This window comes from Odocoileus virginianus, chromosome 2, assembly GCF_023699985.2.
Source record: "Odocoileus virginianus isolate 20LAN1187 ecotype Illinois chromosome 2, Ovbor_1.2, whole genome shotgun sequence".
Classification (NCBI taxonomy): domain Eukaryota; kingdom Metazoa; phylum Chordata; class Mammalia; order Artiodactyla; family Cervidae; genus Odocoileus; species Odocoileus virginianus.
The window spans coordinates 4,842,130-4,865,626 of record NC_069675.1 but is presented as its reverse complement, the minus strand read 5'-3'; the positions used below and the strand labels follow the sequence as shown (position 1 = coordinate 4,865,626).

At 43.5% G+C, this 23,497-nt stretch overlaps 1 protein-coding gene across 10 annotated transcripts in view; it reads left to right on the top strand.

Annotated features, from left to right (window-relative positions):
* AFF3 (ALF transcription elongation factor 3) overlaps window positions 1-23,497 on the top strand; it is a 578,695-nt gene that overhangs the window by 406,218 nt on the left and 148,980 nt on the right. For 7 of the 10 annotated variants that reach the window (XM_070474966.1, XM_070474933.1, XM_070474946.1 and 4 more), the window contains one exon: window positions 5,169-5,222. The exons of the other annotated variants lie outside the window; for them this stretch is intronic. In XM_070474966.1, coding sequence (XP_070331067.1) covers window positions 5,169-5,222 — 54 coding nt within the window. The remainder of the gene's footprint in view (window positions 1-5,168; window positions 5,223-23,497) is intronic. 10 annotated transcript variants of the gene reach the window in all.

The following is a 23,497-nucleotide window of genomic DNA, read 5'->3' as shown; positions in this document are numbered from 1 at the left end:
GCCTACCTCCTAATACCATTACATAAAGTGTTAGGATTTCAACATATGAGTTTGGGAGAGGGGACACAGCCCATAGTTATTTATTAAACATATCTTATGCCCACTGTAGAATTACCTTAGAAAATGTTAAATATGGAGGAAAAATACAAAGGAACAGTTATGTGCTAAACATATAAAGAGATCTCTCACTTATGCATGTGCTTTTAATAATAAGATTATAGAAACTAATCATATAATAGGTTTTGGAATTTGAGAGATCAAAGTCGATTTGAGAACTGTTACCAAAAAAGGTTATTTTCTTTTTAGAGAAATCTGAAACCTTCCTGATATTTATTTTGGCCGTAGCAGTCCGTGTCTAAAATGATGAACTGTGACTGTTCTTTTAGCCCATGAGGTACCTTCCCGAGAGACTTCCTTTCTATATCTGTTTAAGTCATTTGCCAGGATCCTGTCTGCTAGGAAAATGAGAAATCTAGTATAGGCCCTTTGTCTAGAGAAAAGTGGCCAGATCCCGTTTCTCCAACTCTTAGGCACAGAATAAAAAATAACCTTGGAAGGCCATTTAGGGCTCCTTACACAGATGAAATTAGTTTGAAGGCCTTTGAGGGGTGTGGTGTGTCCCATGGATTATGGAGGGAGGATCTTGACCCGGCCTTCAGGGACCAACTGCTCCAACCAGGAATGGGCAACATTGCTGAAGGGGAGGAGGGGTCAGGAAGTTGTTTTACCTGAGAAGGAAATTAGATGTTGCTTTGTGTTGGTTGTTAGTCATTCAGTCATGTCCAACTCTTTGTGACCCCAGAAGATGTCGGGAAGATCCCTTGGAGAAGGGAATGGCTACCTACTCCAGTATTCTTGCCTGGAGAATTCCATGGACAGAGGAGCCTGGTGGGCTGCAGTCCGTGGGGTCACAAAGATTCAGACACGACCGAGTGACTAACACTTTCACTTTCACTTTGTGTTAGTTGTACTCTCAGGTTAAAATACTAAATGAATCCAGAAATGTAGATTGGAACTTATGCCATCCCAGAACAAGACTGCAAACCTTAACTTCCATATCCTTACACCAGACTGAAAGGCCCATAGTCCCAGAGATCATAAAAGAAAATTCTTTGACCACACTAGGAAGTCTGACCCCATCTCCTGTTTGGTTCCCTTGGACTCATGCTTTCTGTTTTCTCTATACCTGGATTTCATCCAAGCATATCTCTCCTCAAGGTGTCAGCTAGGTCAGGGTTTCTCAAGCTTTTTTTTTTTTTTTTGTAATTTAAAGGGTTTATAATTTAATTGTGATAAAATGCACATAACATAAAATTTACCACGTTAAGCATCTTGAAGTGTACAGTTCAGAGGCATCAAGTGCATTCACATTTCTGTGGCTACCGTCACCACCAAGTATTCCCAGAGGCCTTCATCTTCCCAAGCTGAAACTCTGTTCCCATTAATACCAAATTAGTAAATTGCTGTAGCCAATATCTCTCTGTTTCCTCCTCCCTCTAGCCCATGGCAGCCACTACTCCAGTTTCGGTCTCTATAATTTTGACTACTCTAGGCACCTCATAGAAGTGGAATCAGACAATGTTTGTCTTTTCATGTCTGACTTATTTCACTTTGCATAATGTCTTCAAGGTTCATCCATGTTGTACCATGTGTCAGAATTTCCTTCCTCTTTAAAAAGGCATTTTCTTTCTCTTTAAAACTGAATAATATTCCATCATGTGTATAGACATTTTATTTATCCATTTATCCATCAATAGTCATTTGAAGTGTATCTGCCTTTTTTGCTGTTATGAATTGCACTGCTATGAACATGAGTATACAAACATCCCTTCCTGCTTTCATTCTTCGGAGTGTACACACATCTCAAATTTTCAAACATAACCTTCTCAGTCAGCTGTACATCACATCCTGTGAGAGTGTATGTTTCAAACAAAAGTGTCACAAAACGTTACCCGCCGTGACACTGACATTTTCTATTCTTAGTATTTTTTTTTTAATGCATGTCAAACCACACAAATTCATTTTTGTCAACCCAGGTTCACAAAACATAGTAAAGGTTACTGACCAACAAACGAGATATTATTAATAACTTGTGCCGAGAGGGTGAGGGAAGAAAAGGACATGGCGTGTGGGAGCCTGCCGAGTTTGTATCCCCGGCTCGTCACTGATGAGGGTGAGCTCTTCCAGCCTCCTCACGGCCTGGAGAGGGAGTTCTCCCTTCCCACTTTACAGGGGAGGAAACCAGGCTTGTCTAAAGATCTGCCTCCACGGAGTCTGTCTGCTGTGGGGCCTCTCTCTGGCCCACCCTGCCCGACAGGCTAGTTTATAGGGAGCCCTGCAGTGCTCCCCTCAGAGAACCCGAGGCATTGTAATAGAGCCAAAGAAAACTTTGACTCTAGGGAGTGACAACTCAGAAAATTTCAGGACCCATTCACAGCCTCACGGAGCATGTATTTGGGGTGAATGCTGTATGGGAAGGGTTATTTTTCACCAACCTCTAACTCAACCAGAGAAGCAACTACTTCTTTCACTTGATGATTAAGGTGGACAGTCTGTGGAAGTGAGTTTGGCACCTTTGCAATGAGCTCATTCAGTCCAAAGAGACATTCATTAGTAAACTGGAGCACCTCTGTATTCAGTGTGGTTGTAGCAGATGGCAGTATTTTTCTGAGTCACTCTGGCCAAGGGAGACTGTGGTAAATCAATAAATATTACCATATGTATTGATGGCAGTACATAATCAATAAATATTGCCTGACATTAACAGAGTGATTATGCTTCATCCAAATGTTTTCTTTCATAAAGCTGCTTCACATTCTTGTGTTGAAGCCCGGCCCAGCATTTAGAACATAATACTTATTCAGTAAAAGATTATTAGTGTGAGTAAATGAATAAATGTAGGGTAACAGAGAGGCTGGTTTGAATACATCCACTGTATATTTCGTATATCTTCTTTCAGAAATACCATTAGCTTGATTTGCTCTTTCTTTTCTGTGGATTTTAATTAAATGTAAATCTGTAAAATGCAGAGCTTGTATATTTACAACCTGAGTTTTCCCCATCCCTCCCACCCCCGGATCATAGATTCTCTTTGCACTCCCATGCCTCTCTCTAATGCTGGTCCTTTCTCAGGCAGCCTGGTGCCAACATGATACTCCCATGCATTCAGTGTCTGTTTAGTGCCAAGCACTCTGCCGGACACGTTGTCTTATTTCAGTCTCACAACAGTCCAGTGACGTTACTACATCTCATATTACAGATGGGAAAGGCAAGGTCTCAGCCAGTGAGACCTCCCAAGCTGGCAGTGACAGATCTGAGATCCCTGTTGGAGGCACTCCTTTAAGTCTGGTGCAGAGAGCTCATGAAGTAGGATAGGAAGAAAGAAATCCTGCTTCTGAGCAGAAGGCTGGCATCTCCCTAAAAGCCCTGACTATCTGCTCTCCCACCGTAGAGTTTAGAGAGCTGTGGCCCCAGAGCCCAGGTGGAGGCTAGCGGGAGGAGTCAGGAGGAAGCCTGGTTACAGGCCATGAGTCAAGGTGGTGTTTCTGCACAGTGATGGAGGTCTTGGAAAGAGCAGGGGCTGGAGTCTGGAATTCATCTGACAGTCCAAGAAGCTGGCAGACATCAAAGGACAGTGTTCCCAGCCCTGGCCCACCTGCTCACATCAAAGGGCCTTCTGCTATTGGCAGAGTGTGTCTTGGTAAAGCAGTGTTCACATGATCCCCCTGAAGCATGTAGAGTATTTAAGCCTCTGCCCTCAAGTTTCTGCCACAGAGAATTCCATCTCCACTTTGAGCTTCTTAAATGACTGAACAGTACAAATGGTCTTCCCAGGTGGCGCTAGTGGTAAAGGATCCACCTGTCAGGGTGGGAGATGAAAGAGACACAGGTTCGATGCCTGGGTTGGGAAGATCTCCTGGAGGAGGAAATGGCAACCCACTCCAGTATTCTTGCCTGGAAAATCCCACAGACAGAGGAGCCTGAGGAGCCTGCCAGGCTACAGTCCATGCGGCCGTAAAGAGTCAGGCACAACTGAACGTGCACACACAGACACACACACACATACACATAGAAAGGGACAGGGACTGTAGGAGTAATGGACAGGTGACAAAACATTCACACGTATGCACTCACCCTTCTGTGTGAAGAAGGCCGTTGCTGCTTTAAAAGTGATGGCTCTGCTGGATGTAAAGCATTTCTTTCAAATAGTACCATGGGGGTATATATTTATCATGATGAAGAGGTTACAAATACTGAATATTAACTGTAGACCAGACTGTGCTGATGCTTTCTAAAACTCGGAGGGTTGTACAATATATAACAGTGATGCAGGGACAGCTGGCGTAAACTGAACACAGGATCACCCTGTAGACAAGTCATTTCTTGGAATCCTTATAGCAACTCGAAAACATCGACAGCATTAGAATCTCCCTTTTTATAGATAAGGAACCCAGGCTCAGAGAGCTCACACAGGTAGCGTGACCCAGCAAGGAAATTCCCCGTGTCACACTTGAAGGCACCCTTTCTTTGACACCGCCTCGGACTGCAGAAGCACTGGCTGCGCTGGAGCCCTAAGCACTGCCCGGGCTCAGCAGCCGCTTCCAAACACCAACAAATGAAGTTCTGCATCACCAGATGGCAGGAAACCCGGCAACTGGGGACTGTTTCATTTGAAAGTCTGTCTAACACTAAACTGAGAGGATCGAGTTAGATTAATTGGATTGTAGGGATGGGGGAGAGGGTATTATTCATTTGCTTTTGGAGTTTTGGCAAGTAAGGAAAATTAATAAACAGGGTGAGACGAGAACAACAACCAGTAGTTGGGTAGAACTGGTGACCCTACAGCCTTACTTCTTGAAACAGGGTGATGCTAGTTTCAGAAGCAGATTCCTCTAAAAACAGAGGATTTTTAATGAAAAAATGCATAAAATATCTTTATTTTTAATTTTGAAAAAAGAGATGTTATCCATTTTACCACAAAAACAAAAACAAAAAAAATCTTTTTTCTCACTAGTCACTTGTGAAAATGGAGATAGTCTCTTACTTTTGTGAGTTTTGTTTTCCTGCTGACAGTTTTGGCTAGGTCGTATGACTCACCCCTTAAAGTTACTGAGCATTTACTATGTGCTAGGCACTGTTCTAAGATTTTACTCATGTTATTCTCACAGCTCTCTGGGATGGTTATCCCCATTTACAGATAAGGGGAATGATGCGCTGAGAGGGTAAGTAATTTGCCCAGAGTCACACAGCCATTGTGTGACAGAGCTGGGATTTCAACTCATTTTGCCGCCTGAGCTCATGCTTTTAACTGCACTTCTCTACAGCCTTCATTTCCGCAATTAGACTCAGATTATTTCCAAATACTGAATATGACTGTGTCTGTAAACTAGAGAAGAGCATTTCTAAATTGTGTGATACCCCTGGGAGTACTTAGATGTTGGAAAATACACTTGAATTAAGAATTAGCGTAATGTGTTTATCTTATCTTTAAATGTCTGTAGCATATCATTATTTTTATTTTCCCCTCAGAATGTCCAAGAGGTGATCATTTCATTACATTTTGAAGTACATTTGAATTCTTCTTCTTTTTTTTTTTAATCATATCGTTCCCAGTCATGCTGTACAGACTCAGAGTCAGAACAGCAGAATTCAGTGCCTTTGAAAGCATTAAATGCGAGGTTCAAATTTGAAAGAAAAGTGAGCCATTAAAACTCAAGTGTTTGTCTGGTATCTGCTTGCACTAAGATCGCATGTTGCCTGAGGGACCAGTTTCACAAGTTCTGGATTCGGGTGATACTGGGTCAGCCCTGGAACTCTGAGTGGACTCCTTCAGTGTCAGGATGTGGTACCCCCTGTGGATCTTTTATTCAAACTGGATTGATCAAAAATAAACTGAAGTAATGCCACGGAGAAGGCTGTACCTAGACCAAAGGCATTCAGAAGGACAGGAGTGGAAATGTCTCTTCTGCCAGGAGTTGTAAATGGAAGTCTTTGTTGTTTCATGTCCCTCTATTTAACCTCTAAACTAGGATTGCCAGATAAAACACAAGACACCCAGCTCCATTTGCGTTTCAGATGAATGAGGAATAGTTGATGAGTGTAAGTGTGTCTCATGCAGTATTTGAGACGTGTACCATGTGCTTAGCCGCCCAGTCGTGTCCGACTCGTTGTGACCCCATGGACAGTAACCCACCAGGCTCCTCTGTCCATGGGGATTCTCCAGGCCAGAATACTGGAGTGGGTTGCCTTTCCCTTCTCCAGGGGCTCTTCCCAACCTAGAGACTGAACCCAGGTCTCCTGCATTGCAGCAGATTCTTTACCACGTGAGCCACCAGGGCAGCTCAGAATACTGGAGTCGGTAGCCTGTTCCTTCTCCAGGGCACCTTCCTGACCCAGGAATCGGACAGGGCCTCCAGCTTTGCAGGTGGATTTTCTATCAGCTGAGCTATCAGGAAAGCCCCATTTGAGACATACTTACACTTAAGCAAAACAAAACAAAACAAAAAATCTGGTGGAGGGGGGCATATTTTTTACCTGAAATTCAAATTTCACTGGGAATTATGTATTTTTATTTGCTAACTCTAGCAACCCTGCCAAGTCAGACATAGACTGTAGGTCCAAGTGGACTCTAATTTAAATATATAATTTATCAAAGAATAGAAGAAAAAGAGGGGAAAGGTGGGAGAGAAGAGAGACAGGAGAGAGATAAAGTAATAGGAGGGAGAGAAAATAAGAATGAATTCAGGCAATCTACCAAGCAAAATAACTAACGTTTTGCAAGAAAGAAATTCTAAAACAGGTCATAAGATGGAAAAAGTCTGTTTCGCAGACTCTTTGGCCTGAACATTGGCCAAAAAAAAAAAAAAAAGCAGGCATCCTATTAACATGTGAATACCAAAGCTCATCCAGGAATGGAAAGATTTGGAATTTGAAGGTTCTTAGTTTTCAGCTTGGTTAGAATACCCCAATTCTTTATTAATTACAAGGAGGATTTTGCTTTTTCAGTGAGATGCTTCGGTAATTCTATATCAAAGAAAGCTAACTTCCGTTTATGTAACTAAGACGCGTTTGAAACTTCATCGGTCGTGTTTTGCTTGCTTGCTTACGCTGACATGCAAAAAAACTATCAGATGCCAGAGACGGAGGAGAATTTACCTGTTTAAAAATCACACAGTTCTTCTGTGAAGCATGAAAATGGCTTTTTTGTTGTTGTTGTTAAGTGAAAAATATTAACTGACAGCTCAAGTCAAGTTTTTTTTTTTTTTTCTTTAATCTCTAACCAGACAAATTACTATAACCAAGAACTCTCTTGCCTTAATCCTGGACACGTCACAGACATGACACTGTTCTGTAGGAGATGGCTTTTTAACTGTGGATGAGGGAAAATAACCTTTGGAATTTTTAGGATGTTATTACAAGCAAGTTTACTAGTTTTTGACTTACTAAGCCACAGCTGGAGCCAGCCTTCATCGGGGTAAGAATATTTTCATGCTACTATTATCTTGTTCATATTTCAAGCGTAGGGATTATTATGTTGGGGGGAATATGGCCTTTGAGGCGTGTACTGTCTGTTGAGAATGCAAATGTGAATGTCCTATAAAAAGAGAGAGAAACTGACAGCTTCCGTCTGTGCCGTAAACTTAAAAGACTCCAACAGATGAGGCATTGGGGCTGTTGGAGCAGGGACTGGATCACACCACCATTTTGGATAAAAGAAAATGTTTCTCTGGGAGGTATTAAAAGGGCTGGGCTTGCAGCCTCTCTCAAAGCCAGACAAGCATGTGTCAGGCTCTCATTTCTGTACTTGTTACTGTATTGTTGCTGCTGCTTTAAAAAAAAAAGAAATCAACAGAAGAGGGCAAGGAATTTTCAGACCAAATTAATTATGAATCTACTTGATCAGATTTTTTTTGAATTAGTAAAATGTGGCTTTTTCTACCACCTCGTCTCTGTTCTGCATCTTACTGTTTCTTTCATAAGGTTCAGTGTGTGGTTAGTTCAGAGAAAGAGCAATGTTTTTCTATATGCTTTCACTTAAAGGACCTGCAAAAACAGTTCCAAAGCCAGTCTCCTTCCAACAAGCAGAGCTGACCTCCCCACCGGCCTGGCTGCCTTGGAAATGCATTGACAAGTCGCAAGCAATCATATCAGTCCACCTGCAACAGCCAGGCTGGGGCTGGGAGCAGGTGCTGTTTTGATAGGAAAAATGTCCACAGGAAATTATCAGGTGATGTCAGGAACAGAGAAGCAGTCTGTATGGTGACTTCAGTATCCTTCCTGACCAGGTTGCTTTTTCAGTCCCATCTCCTCACTGTGGTTCTTAACCAGGGTGCACACCAGATCCCAGGGAGCTTTTGGAAATGTCAGTAGCTGTGCTCTGAGGACTCAGCGCCTGCCCCTGTCATTCTGGTACACATCTTTGGTTAAAAACATACTTGGAGGTCTCAAACCCAGATCACCATAGGAATCACTGAGGAGGCTTTACAGTGCAGATTCCTAGGCCCCCCCACCAGAAATTCTTATTCACTGGGGCTGGGTTTGAGCCTAGGAATCTGTATTTTTTAAGTTTCCCAATTAATGTTGCTGATTAGTCAGATTTGGAAACCCCCTAGGCCCCAACGGAATCACACAGATTTCAACAAGAGAAGCATCGTAGGTTAAAAAGAAGAGTAATTGTGTGTTCAGAGGCTTTGGAGCAGCATCCTGTACTTGCTTTGTTTCCACCTTAAATTTTTCCCTAGCTTTGTGCCCCGCTGCTTCCTCCCATCCCAGAGGAAGAAATGCCTGATCCATTTGCCTTCTGATTCCCTGACCTCATCTCCTCCCTCTGTCCTTCTCCAGCCCCGGTTCATTCTTTCCTTAGGTACTCTTCCTCCCAGCCTGCAACATTCTGGTATTTTCCCAAACCAGACCAAATAGCCACACCCGTCAAGCATTGTGGCTGCCGGGCTCTCATGCTTGTTCTCTCTCCCGTCCTTGGACCTCCCGTGGGCCCTCCTTTCTGCCTTCCTGTCCCCTGCGTCTGGTTTCTGGCATCTGCACTTGGGTACCACCATGACCCCCCTGTCCTGGGCCCGACCAGTGGCCCTTTCCCAGTCCCTGACTTTCTTGGCGTCTTTGCAGACTGCGCCTGCAGCTCATGCCTGCTTTGAACCGTCTGCTCTTTGCTATCCAGCTACACCCCCTTGATCTGTTTTGTTGTCGTTTTTCTTACCAACGTTCAATCTTTGATATGTTTCTTTTTCTCAGCAGCCTGCTAATGGTGATGTCATCCATTCCCACATCTTTTACTCTCACCTCTGTCCAGGAGCCTCCCAAATCAAGATCCCTAATTCTGATGTCTTCCTCGAGCCCTGGAGCCAGTCTTTCCAGCCAGTCACCAAGACCTCACACTCTTCTGTGTTCAGAACCTCACATTCCTCTCCGTTCCACCACACCCCCCGGCTCTTCCTCTTTCATTAGTGCTGCCACCCGGAGTCAAAACCATGGACTCTGTCTCCTTCCTTAGCTCCAGAACCCAGTCACTTGCTGTATCCTTTCACATTCTATTTCCGCAGCTTCTCCTGCATATAATAATTCTATTCCTTTATGTCTCTGTAGCCATACCTTTTTTCAGGCCTTCCCTGCTTTGTTCCCAGGCCTCTATAGAAGCATGATCTTCCTGCTACCAGTTTCTTCATTCCAACTATATGATTAATTTATCTAAAGTACATTTCTGATCATGCCAAAATGTGAGTCAGCCAGGGATTAGCACACTGACCTGGGAACATAATACATTCCATGATCTAGAACTGTGTACTTTGTTCTACTAATTGGATGATTTAGGGGCTTGAAAAGCAATAAAGGGCAAGAAACATGATTAATTGCTTGTTGGTTTTAAGGCAGCAGTCGATGGGTTGCACAGAGTCGGACACAACTGAAATAACTTAGTGTAAAAACAAATCCTAAAAGTGGAGTGACTGTTCATGGTGGGATCCACAACTTCTGAGACCAGTACTTCATTTTACCCAGTTACATCCACAGGTATGATACTATATATTGAATCTGACCATCTGCCTAGGGCTTTTATCATACATCTGAGATCTGAGCTATAGTGGATGGTTATATTCTTATGTTTCTTTAAACTAAATTCATGTTACATAAAGTACCTGCAAGCCCAGTGCCTATACAAATAAGATGTTATTGGTACAGGAATGGCTTGAGACCTCAAGGTCACACCTCAAGTTCAGGAACCACAGGGCCTCATATTTTGGACCCAGACTTCTAAAGCTATATTCTGATCCCAGGGTAAACTGTAGTATAAAGGGACTTAAATGGAGGTAAAGTTTCTATACTTCAAAGTGGACGCCAGTAGACTGAAAGTTATCTATGTGTATGGTACTACTTAAAGCAACTCCTAAGGAAACTATACAAAGTACCATATTAAAAAAACACTATGAATAAATCAAAATGAAGCTCCAAGAAATGTACTAGTGAGCCATATGAAGGGGAAAAAAGAGGAATAGGAAGCAAAAGGGATAAACAGTGTACAATAGACAATATGGCAGAATTATGCCCTAACATTTTCAATAATCACATTAGATGTGAGTGGTCTAAATACAGAAACTAAATGATAGAGATTGGTAGAGTTGATTTTTTTAAACGACCCAACTATTTACTGTCCACAAGAAACATCAAACATAATGACATAGGTAGATTGAAAGTAAAAATATCAGAAAATACATCATGTAAAAATTAATTTTAAAAATCAAGAGTGGCTATATTAATATTAAAAAGTAGATTTTATAGCAAATAAAATTACTAGGGACAAATAGGGAAATTACATAAAGATAAAAAGGTCAACCCACTAAGAAGATATACCAATTGGAAATGTGTATGAAGAAATAATAGCACTTCAAAATACATGAAGCAAAAATTGATAGTATTGAAAAGATAAGACAAATCCACAATTATAGTTAGGACTTAACCCTACTTTAAGCAATTAACAGACTACTAGACAGGATATAGATGAACTGAACCATACCATCAAACAACAGGATCTAATTGATGTTGATAGAATACTTCACCCAAGAACAGTAGGATACACAGTCTCCCATGGAACATTCATGAAGATAAGCCTTATTCTGGTACATTAAAAAAAAAAACCTTAACAAATTTAAAAGAATTGAAATCATAGTGTGTTCTCTCACCAAAGCAGAGTCAAGCTAAAAGTCAGTAATGGAAAGACAACAGGAAAATTCCCAAACACTTGGAAATTAAACAGCACACTTCTAAATAAATAACCCATAGGTCAAAAAGGAAATTTATAATATACATGGAAAGAAAAATTATACACACAAAAAAGGCAGCATATCAAGATTTGTAGGATACAACTAAAACAACACCAATATGTAAATTTACAGCACTAAATGGACTTCCTTGTGGTTCAGCTGGTAAAGAATCCTCCTGCAATGCAGAAGACCTGGGTTTGATCCCTGGATTGGGAAGATCCCCTAGAGAAGGGAAAGGCTACCCACTCCAGTATTCTGCCGTGGAGAATTGCATGGACTGTATGGTCCATGGGGTCGCAGAAGAATTGGACATGACTGAGCAACTTTCACTTTCACTTCACTTTCACAGCACTAAATACTATGTTAGAACTGAATAAAGATCTGAAATCGATATCTAAATCCTACTTTGAGAAACTTGAAAAGCCAAGACACACAGAAGAAAGGAAATAATATAGCCGAGAGCAGAAATCAATGAAATCGAAAACAGGAAATCAATAGAGAAAATTAATAAGCAAAAAGCTGGTTCTTTGAATAAATTTAAAAACTTCTAGCATGATTGAAGAGAAGAGAGAAAACACAAATAACCAATATCAAGAGTGAATTGGGAGTATCACTTTAGACCCTGCAGATGTCAAAAGGATAAGATAATCCTATGAACACTCTACACACATAAATTTGATGATTTATGTGAAATGGACCAGTTTCTTGGAAACAACAGATTATCAAAACTCAGCCAAGTTGAAATACTTAACCACAATGAAGTGAAGTGAACGTCACTCAGTCGTGTCCAACTCTTTGCAACCCCATGGACATAGTCCATGGAATTCTCCAGGCCAGAATACTGGAGTGGGTAGCCTTTCCCTTCTCCAGGGGATCTTTCCAACCCAGGGATTGAACAGAATAGACCTGTAACTATTTAAGAAATTTGTTGTTTAAAATTTGCTTCCACCCTGAAAAAAAAAAAAAAAATCTCCAGGTTCTGATGGTTACACTGCAAAATTTTACCGTATGTTTAAAGAAGAATTAACATTAATTTTATATACTCTCCCAGAAAAAGAAAAAGGAGGGATCACTTCCCAAATCATATGAGGCCATTTCCCTGATGCCAAAGCCAGGCGAAGACAAAAGTGAAAATAACAGACCAATATCTCCCATAAATTAGACATTTAAAAAAAGGTTTAAGAAAATGTTAACTTAAATCTTACATTGTATAAAAAGACCATGCTCATGACCAGGTGGGATTTATTCCAGGTATGCAAGACTGGTTCAGTATTCAAAAATCGACCAGTGTAATCAACTATAGCAACAGGCTAAAGAAGAAAGGGCATATGATCATATCAATTGATGCAGAAAAAACATTTGATGAAATTTAACACCCATGCATTATAAAAATTCTCAGTACTCTAGGGGAACTTCCTCAACCTTGCAAAGAACATCTGCAAACCACAGCTAACATCATACTTAATAGTGAAAGAGCGGATGCTGTCCCTCTAAGAGTGAAAGCGAGATGAGGATGTTTACTGTCATCACTCTGATTCAGTGTCATCCTGGAAATTCTAGCCTCTGAAATATGGCAAGAAAAATAAGTATAAGACATACATTGGAAAAGAAGAGATAAAACTGTGTCTATTTGAAGACAACATGCTTGTCTATATAGAAAATCCCAAAGAACCTATCAAATAGAACTAATGAACAAGTTCTATAATATTACAGGATACAAGATCAACACACAAAAATCAGTTAGGCTTGTATATGCTGACCACAAGTAGAAACCAAATTAAAATATACAATACTATCTACAGTTGCTTCAAAGAAAATGAAATGCTGAAGTGTAATTCCAACAAAACATGTACAAGGACTCTGGGATGGACATTATGAAATGCTGATGCCTAAATGTCTAAAACATTCTCACATGTTGCCTATGAACATGTCTATCAGAACCATGAGGTATTGTCTTCTAGCAGAAGAGTGCTAACTCTGATCCGTAGTAAGCCTTAGAAATTGCTGGGTAAATATGTAAAAGATTAAGTGCTCAAATGGATAAAAATTATTGCAGCATGGATACTGATGAAGTTTTCCACTGTCTCAGTATCAAAAGCCCAAGAATGCCAGATTCCCCAAATGAGCCAGGGTGCTTGGATTGTTTTTCATGAAAGCAGCTAGCCAGGATCAACACCCTTGGAGTAGGGCTTGAGGTGGAATTTCCAAATCCTGTAAACATTATGGTGACAGCCACCCAGCACCCCAGTGCTGGATAGCCCAAGGCGTGAGTCACAGGCAGGCTCTTGGACAGTCAGCAGGGGAGAGATGCCCAGGTTGGCCCCAGCACTCCATCATTAGTGGTGTCAGAAGACACGTAGCCATGGGATGGAGAAATGAGCTTTAAAAAAATAATAATAAGCTGCTAAAATAATAGACCAAAGGCAAAGAGGAGAGGTTCCTGGCTAGAGATTGTTGTTGCTTAGATTAGATGAGTTTTCAAACTGGGAAGAAGTTTAGAGATGGTCTGGTTCTTGGAACTTTGGGTTAGGTCCAGAAACAACATAGCATTGCCCAGTCCTACAGATGATACGCACTTGGAATTCTATTTTGAACAGGCTGGGAATATACAGAGAAGTTTTAGAGAGAAAAAACATACATAGAATGTTAGAGATGAGACCTTGTCATACAGGCAGTAGATATATTCAGTTCAGTTCAGTTCAGTTACTCAGTCGTGTCCAACTCTTTGCAACCCCATGGACCATAGCACACCAGGCCTCTCTGTCCATCACCAACTCCCAGAGTCTACCCAAACTCATGTCCATTGAGTCGGTGCTGCCATCCAACCATCTCATCCTCTGTCATCCCCTTCTCCTCCTGCCCTCAATCTTTCCCAGCATCAGGGTCTTTTCCAATGAGTCAGCTCTTCACATCAGGTGGCCAAAGTATTGGAGTTTCCGCTTCAACATCCGTCCTTCCAATGAACACCAGGACTGATCTCCTTTAGGATGGACTGGTTGGATCTCCTTGCAGTCCAAGGGACTCTCAAGAGTCTTCTCCAACACCACAGTTCAAAAGCATCAATTCTTCAGCACTCAGCTTTCTTTATAGTCCAACTCTCACATCCATACATGACCACTGGAAAAACCATAGCCTTGACTAGATGGACCTTTGTTGGCAAAGTAATGTCTCTGCTTTTTAATATGCTGTCTAGATTGGTCATAACTTTCCTTCCAAGGAGTAAATGTCTTTTAATGGCATGCAAATTCATAGTCAGGTATTTGTTTACTACTGTATTTATGTTCATAAAATAATGGGTTTCAAAGCACTTTATCACATTTTCTTCAACAACAACCTATAAAGAAGGTTGGGAATTGGGTTCTTTATTCCCATTGTAAAGAAGCCGCAAGGAAGTTTATGGCCAAATAGTTAACATTAGAACCAGGAGGAGAATTCAGATCCTCGATCTACCAGTCACCAGCTCTGAGCATGTGGCAGAGCTGCCAGACCCTGAAAACAGTTATCAGGACTTGGATCCTTATTAGGACCTATTTTTTCTCTTATTTTCATCCCGCGGACCTTTCTTTCAGAACAGAACACTTTGCTTATCTAAAACAAAAGTAGCCTTTACAGTAGAAGTATGTCTGGAAGCATAACTCATCATCTTATTCATTGCTCTTTCTTACCACATTTTCCTTGTAGACCTGAAATTTCCATATTTCTTACTCTATAAAAACTCTGGACTCTTAACAGTCAGTCTTTGAGTTGGAAAGTTTATTTCAAGGTAGGATATCCACAATTCAAAACACATACACACACACAGACCACTCCCACACCCGGGTCAGGGATGGGCAGAAGGCCATCTCATGCCACAGACAGGTCTACTCAGCTGCATATGTGGCAGGACCCCACATGGCCCTGAGTATTCGCAGATCTGCAGGAACCTGACCTGAACTCTTGTGAAACGTACCCCTCACCTGCTTTCCCCTCCTTCTTCCAGTCTCTACTTAGAAAGAGCCAGGTGGGCTTTATTTCCTGGAGGTGGAAAGAAAAATTGAGTTGAGAGAGCTAACACCTTCAAATCTCCACGGCAGGGCAGGGATCTCAGAAGAAATAGATGGTGGGAGAGAAGAGCAAAGAGCAGAGAGTCTGGCCGCCTTCTTCTCCACGGCCATCAGTAATCCCACCAGAACATAGAAATTGCATGCTGTGTCATACCACGTGTAGACCTTTCATTAGTCCAAGTTCTGGGCTTCCAGAGACCATGTGTCTGGTGCATAAGGGAGAACAATATAGAACAGTAACAAGCATAACTTGATTCTCTTTCTTTTGTAGAAAACAGAGTGAGGGTAGATATAACTGTGCATGTTGCTGACATACTCCCTGGATTATGAAATGCATAATACCTTTTCTATGGAACACAACTTAAAGTTTAAATGACAGTACAGGATAAACTTGGTTTATAATTGCATACTATTTGGCAGAGATGCAGTCACTTTAGCTTCTTGTGTATAAACCACCTGAGACCTGATGCTGTTAAATGACAAGCTGCTGGTAGGAGGACGCTGGAGATTGGTGTGACATTAATGAAATTTTTTATAGTTCTTCTGAGAAGCCAAGATTTTAGGTGATCATATGTCAAATAGACTTCTCAGGCAATTCATTTGAGAATTTTATCCACATCCGTCACTAAAAAAACAATCAGTTTTGTTAGAATGGGCTTGGATGGCTAACTGGGGCGGGGGGCACCAGGCTTTGAGGAGTGGGTGTCTCCACGGCAGGGCTAAGTTCTGGATGACTCATGTTTAGTAAGTGCCTTATTGGTATGGTTTGGGCTGTTCCCACACACATAGGTCATCTTTTCAGAGATTCTGGAGAGTTCTTTAGCCAGAGAAAAATGACCCTGTGATGTTTATTTTTGCAGATACTTTATTTCAGCTTCTTCATCAGCTCCCTTATTTTATGGCATTCAAGTGTGTATAAGTGCTCGCAGAGTCTCAGGATTAATCATTACAAATGAAATCCAATCTCTGACCAATAAAAACAAGTGAAAATGTAGGGCTTTGTTGTTAGTGTGAAAAATCTCTTTATTATGGTTGTCGAAACTAAACGTGTTCATTTATAATGAAAAGAGTGGGGGCAGGGATAGTTCCACCTGCTCCATGCCTTGAAGCTATGGGCACACATGTAAAATCAGAGTTTTTACGGGGAAACTCGTACTCCATATTTTCCCTTGCAGTGTCAAGGCATGCTTCCAGCCTTTCTTAAAAGATCTAACTAGAGAAGAACGTGTTCGTGCTCAAAGATAAGGCACCTGGCCTAAATCCCCTGGTTGCTGGGAGTCAGATTGTCCAGGGCTAGAAGCATTGAATCTATGAGAGTCCCACCAGGGAGACTCACCCAGCACAGAGCTGAGAGTAGGGCCTGGGAGCCACCCCCCACCCAACCCTGAGGCCCCTGGGGAATCTAGGCCTGCACTGCCCAGTCCAGGAGCCGCCAGGCACAGCTGGCTGCTGAGATGTGGCGAGTCTGGACTGAGAAGTTTGTTAGTGTAAAATACGCTCCAAATTCCAAACACTTGGTACCAAAAAAAAGTGAAAGGTCTCAGTAATTTTTTATTGATGTTTAGTGTTAGTCCCTCAGGCGTGTCCAACTCTTTGTGACCTTGTGGACTGTAGCCCGCCAGGCTCCTCTGTCCATGGAATTCTCCAGGCAAAAATACTGGAGTGTGTAGCTGTTTACTTCTCCAAGGGATTTTCCCAACCCAGAGACTGAACCCAGGTCTCCTGCATTGCAGGCAGATTCTTTACCATCTAAGCCACCAGGGAAACCCTTTTATTGATTACATGACACTATTTAGGATGTATTGGGTCAACTAAAGTATATTATTACAATTACACTATTTTTATTTTTTTAGCACTATTACTAGAAATTTTAAAATTACCTAGGTGGCTCACTTGATCCTTCTGTTAGTCAGTCCTATTGTAGGCAGTCATCAGGTATGTGAGGGCGGACAGAGGGGGACTTATGGAAAACAATGCAGATGATTTCAAACTGAGGACTAGGCATTTCTGTTCTTAAAAGCCCTTGTCTGCCCCACCAGCTTCTTCTGCCTGGCTTGCTTGGGTAGCTTCAGCATCTACCCCGCACCAGCCTGCTGGCCCCCCTCTTTGCCCTCTGCCCATCTCTGCCCACAGTCCAGACACCCTGCCTTCCGTGGGGCTGAGCAGTGCTTCTCCCTGACCGCTCCACTTAATCCACTCCAGGCACTCAGCAAAACACAAGTGTCTTTGGTCCGCAAGACCCATCCTTCTTAGAAGGCTTTCTTTTAAATACCAACCCACAGCCTCTCTCTCAATCCATAAACTTTAAAAGCTCTGAACACCTGAGGTTTTTAAAAATTCCTCTGGCAGAACCAATTGAAAGTGATGTGCAGCTTTTATCCCACTTCCTGAGACTATCTAGTCATTAGAGCACCCAGACCCTGCCTGGGATGGTGTAGGCTGTGCAGTATAGGCATTGGTTTGCTTTCCTAAAATACAAAGATGTTCTGAACCCCAAACACATGCAGACCTGAGGGTTTCAGATAAGGATTGTGGACCTGTTTTTCCCTTAAAATCTGGCTTCGCTCTCTCCCAGCCTCCCATCAAGTTCGCCCTAAAGATCGTCTTTCTGAAAGACGGGGCTAGGCAGGTCCTTGTTCTGCTCTCAGTCCTTTGAAGGATGCCTGCAGCCTTCACGACCAGAGCCCAGCACCTTCACAGGTGTCCGGGCTCCTCATCAGCTATCATCTGCTGCAGACCTGGTCCTCAGACAGGGGCTGAGGGGACTCAAAAGACACTTGAAATGCCATCTCTGACCTCAAAGCAGAGAGGTAAAGCTCCAGGAAACATAGTGAACAGTAGAAAAATTAAGTGCCTAGGTGAATGAAACCAGCTACAGGTACAAGCAGAAGAAGAGAAGGAAGAGGCCAGAAGCACCCAGCCTGGGCTCCCAGGTCCCGGGCATGGGGAGGAGGCAGGCAGGCAGGCTGGGCAGGTACAGGATGGGGGTGAGGGGACAGGAGAGGGAAGGGAAGGGGTACAGTTCCCCTGTCCCTCAGCTGGACGTCTGCCCTCTCCAGATACTCACTGAGGGCAGGCCTATTGCCTGCCTTTCCAGGGGGGCCATGCCATCGAGAGTTAAATGAATTCCCTGTGTTTGTTCACTTGAACTGATTCCTTAGAGCCATATAACCAGATGTTGAAGTTCATTACTTCCATCCTTGTGTCAGTTAAGAAAGCAGATTGGAGCATGCTAAGCCCAAGTGTAATCTGCCAACGGGATTTCCCGCCCTCCCTCACCCCTGGATTACTCGTCAAGTTGCCGTAGGAATTAGTGGTGACTCTTTCATACCCTGCAATTCAGTTTCCATTTATTGAGACCCTACTTTATATGAGGCTCCGAGCCTACATTGATATAAACCCTCATTTATACTATGATTTAAAATCTACAGAATACTTTCATCTACATTATCTTACTCAACCCTTTAAAGTTGAGATGTGTATTATTTATTCTCAATGTATATTCAGAAGTGGAGACCTGAAAAGGTTAAATGACTCAGGACCGTAGAGCTAGTAAGTAAGTGGCAATGTTAAAAGTCAAAAACTAACTGCAGACACAGCACTTTTTCCTGCATAGGTGTCAGCCGCTTCCTCTTCATATCATACGTAACTTGAGGGGTTCAGAGCTTTCTTTTAAGTGGAAAAGTTGAACGTTCGAAGGTCGTTGAGGAGGTGTGGAGGCCTGCTCACAGCTGACCCAGAAATGCAACTGTTCTTATTGCTTCTTAAAGCAACGTTGACAGCGTTTAGCCTCTTTCTCTAATATATCTTAAGTAGGCTGAAAATCAAAATGATACCCCAAATTTGTGAAGGAAAGGTTGACCCAGCCATGTGAAATGGCAGAGTGGATCAGGGGAGGCTGAAAATACATTGTGCGTAGCAAGAGTGATCCAGGGTTCTGGCTCATGAAGGGAGATGCCCTCTTGTGGGGACGTGGGGGACGGGCAGTTGTGCATAAGTATTTAGAGGATAAATCCCCTAGATCTGAAACTGCAGTAATTCTCATAACCAAGTGATAAACTTTTGATAATGTTTCATTCCTGGGAATACAGAAGCCTTTGTTCAACATATTTTCTTTCAAATATGCCATTCTGAGAGAGTATTTTGTGTTCTCCTTTATAGAGGTGAACATGGACAGCAAGTATCACCACCAGATCACCAAGCTGGTAACGAACACTAGAAAGTAGAGCCAGAAATCGAATCGCTTACACACCAAGCCCCCAGCTTCCTCTGGGCTGCCCAGGGGCTGATTGCCCAGGGTCCACTCTAACTATAAGCGCCCTGTGTTTACACCTGCTGCCTGATCAGTGGGGTGAAAAAGTTGGTCTCTCGGGCTCTTCTCTCCATGAGATTCTAGCCATTCTCTTCTCCAGGGGAACTTCCCAACCCAAGGATTGAACCTCGGTGTCCCACATTAAAGGCAGATTCTTTAGCATCTGAGCTACCAGATCAGTAGGGTGAGAACAGCCAAATGGGTCATCCTTCAGAATTTGACCTTGAGCCCACAAAATCCTTTGAGTGCTTAAGCACCCGTCTCCAATTTCTTGGCCGGAGGGTTTTTTTTTTTTTTTTTTTTTTTTTTGGTTGTGCTGGAGCCTAGTTGCTTTCTCTAGCTGCAGAGAGCTAGGGGCTACTTTTTGTTGAGATGGTACAGGTTTCTCATCGCAGTGGCTTCTCTTCTTGCAGGGCATAGGCTCTAGGCACACAGGCTTCAGTAGTCGTGGTACTTGGGCTTGGTCGTTGCAGCTCCCAGGCCCGAGAGTGTGGGCTCAGTAGCTGTGGCACACGGGCTGGTTGCTCCGAGGCATGTGGAATCTTCTCAGATCAGGGGTAGAACCCCTGTCTCCTGCATTGGCAGGAGGATTCTTATCCACGTACTACCAGGGAAGTCCTTGCCTGCACAATGAAAAGGCTGGGTTTTATTTATGTAAAATACCTCAACATTGGAAATAATGATGGGAAAAGAAAGAGGTGTTGTGAGTGCTTTACTTATTACCAACCTAAATGTAAATAAGGCACCAAAAATCACTGACTTTCATGTTCATTCTTTTTTATTTTTTTCATGTTCATTCTTTTAAAAAAAAATTAATGACTTTATTTCTGAGTAATAAGGGAAAGGTAGAAGGAAGTATTTACTTGGTGTCATAAGATTTAAAAAGTCATTTCCCTGTTGTCAAGGAACCAGCAATAAACGTAGGACTTACAAACTGCAGGATCTAGGAGGCAATGCCATTTCTGTAATATCCACTAATGCTTTCATTTTTCTTTGGTTGAAATCACCCTGGCTTCTAAAAAAAAGGAAAAGCTTAAGTGTTTTTCCTTAATAGAAAAAGCTTAGAATTACTGTAAATGATGATCTTAGGTATGAAATCCTAATGGTATATAAACTCTTTCCATATGAAAATTAGATTTGAGCATATCCGGGTTTTGCACTATCCAAGCGGGGGAAGGTTTCTTTCCAAGAATATGATTGAAATACACACAGAGAAAAATACAGTTTTCTTGCACAATCACATTTAGAGGTACCCATTTGGAGTAATGATCTTAACGTTCCTATCAGTTGATAGACTTGAGTTGCAGTTAGAATGGAATTCTCATCGTGACGTCGTCTTAGCCCTTTTCTCCTGTTGTACTGCCCAGCTGTTCCTCTGTAACCACAGTGGTCTATTTCTGTTCATTTGGTTCAGTTGAGAATCTGTCCAGTGAAGTTCCTGCTCTGTCAGGGGCCCCATGCTCAGCCCTGGACACGACTGTGAACATGCGAATATGACATTCTCAGCCCCTGCTCAAATGACATTGGCCCTGTGGGGCTAGGGGGTGAAATGGAGAGAGAGGATTTCTGTGCAAGGTGTCAGGAGCCATGAGAGGGGGGTGCATCGGGATGGGTGCAGAGCCCCCACAAAGCTGCAGCAGCTCCAGCCTCAGGAAGCTTTGACGCCGAGTCCCCTCGCGCCGTGTTTCACCTGGTACTGACCACCTGACTGGTCCACAGGCTGTGAGGAGTTTCATTCATCATCTTGGTCCTTCAGCCAGGACAGGGGTCCGTGGTGGTGCTCAAAGACGGGAGACCAGAGCAGGTGGACTGCCTGCGGCTTCCTAGAGGAGCGTATCTCAGGTGGACCTTAGAGGTATGTACAGTTCAAGTGACAGAGGTTGGGAGCAGGCTGCAGGTGAGGACGCAGCACCCAGAGATTTGTAGGATATGACTTGCTGCTCCTCCTCCCCTCTCCTCGAAAACGCCTCTGGGACCTTTATCAGCCCATCCTCCTTATGCTACCTGTATCTCCCAGGCACAATCCCCACCTCTGACCACCACAAACAGATAAGCTCTTCCCAAACCCTTGCTGCGGTTGATGACACATAAGAGCAAGAATAAGGAACAGTGCTGCTGAAGAAGGGATCAAGACCCAGGAATCAACAGAATTCACTGTCCTGTCCCCTGACCAGAGCGGCCCCCTGGGCTAATGGGAGACCTCTACAGAGGCCAGCATTGGATTTAACATCTGGGGACTTTTCATGCCTTGGGACTCAGTTCTGCAGGGGAAAGAGTTAACAGTGCTTGAGATTTTCAAGAGGCAGCCTGGGCCCAGAGAGGTAGGGTGTGGGCCCTGCAGCGATGGCCACACCCTCCCTAGGTTTCAGCAAAGCTGTTCTGACCTTGCAATCCAGCAAGCTCAGCCAAGCCTCAGGGACTGATGACCAGTCACTGCTTCCAAAAGTTCCCAAGGAGAAGGGAAGAAGGCTGTGCTGAAATGTCCTTAAAGGCTTCTGAATTCTAGATAACATTAACCCCATGTTAAATACTAAGTCAATTGAATGAACCTGGCCTTTCCCTGGTTCCTGAAAGTGAGAAAGTGTTAGTCACTCAGTCATGTCCAACTCTTTGTGACCCCATGGACTGTAGCCCGCCAGACTCCTCTGCCCATGGAGATTCTCCAGGCAAGAATACTGGAGTAGGTTGCCATTTCTTCCTCCAGGGGATCTTCCTGACCCAGGGATCAAAATGCATCTCCTGCATTGAAGGTGGGATGAGCCACCTTCGCCTTAGCGTCTGAGCCACCCCTGGTTCCTAATCGCTAAGTAAACGTCCTCCTGAAACACAACCTCCCTCAGAATGAGTTTCTACCTTTTTATCTAACAACCTTCATCCTAGGGAGCTTTCCCCTTAAGCCCGGTTTTCTCCTGACCCTGCAGGGCTGTCCGCATGCACTGTCACGAGCCTGTTCCCTCTGGGGCTAAGGTGGCTACTGAGACGTTTGAGGCCCTGCCCTCCTGCACAGGCTCTCCTCTGCTAAAAAGGCTGGGCTGCCAGTGACAGCGCAGCTTATCAACCACTGGTCTCCGTTGTCACCAACGCCTCTGAAGTCCCTCTGCAGAGGATTTCTCTAGTGCACAGTTCATTCACAGCCGCAGTCCCCTCACTGTAGCCTGAGGGAAATGTCTTTGGGGAAGGCAGGTCAGAGGAGCAGAGAAATAGTCCAGGGCAGGGGTGTGGGGGGAAGGACACAAAGGCACTCTGTCACCAGATGCTCCAAAATAAAGCCCTGCCCCTGGACCACAGGCTGCAGGAGTTGGGCCCCTACACGTGTCTCAGGTGGAGTTTCGTGATGGTGTCTGCATCTTTCATGAAGATAATTTGGGCACAGATATATTGCAAGATCCCTCATGGAGCTCTCAAAGTACCCCTGAAACTCTAAAATTTCCTGAAACTCACACTCAGCTGGGGGGACAGAGCTGTGATGGGGAGCCTCCAGGGTGGGAGACCAGCCTTGGGAATCGGGCAGCCTGAGATCTCCCTGAAACAGGGAGTGCAGTGCAGGTGGGAGGGAGGGAATTCTGGTTCAGACAGTCCTGATGGGGAGGGGAAAAGGGCAGTGAGGGGGCCTGCCAGGGCTGGAAGGCACTTGCTTAGCCTCAGCTTTCTGAGGGCCTGGCCCTCTAAGCCACAGTCGAGGTCAGTGCCAAGTGTGTACAGGGGAGCCACTGCCACGAGTTGAGGCCAGGCCATGAGGAGGTTTGTGTACTTACGGGCAGCAGGGACCATGAACGTAGACTTGAGATGGACTGAAGCAAGGTGGGAAACGGAGTCTAGAGGAATGACGGGGGAGAGGGAGTAGATTACAGTGAGACCTGGAGTGAGAGAAG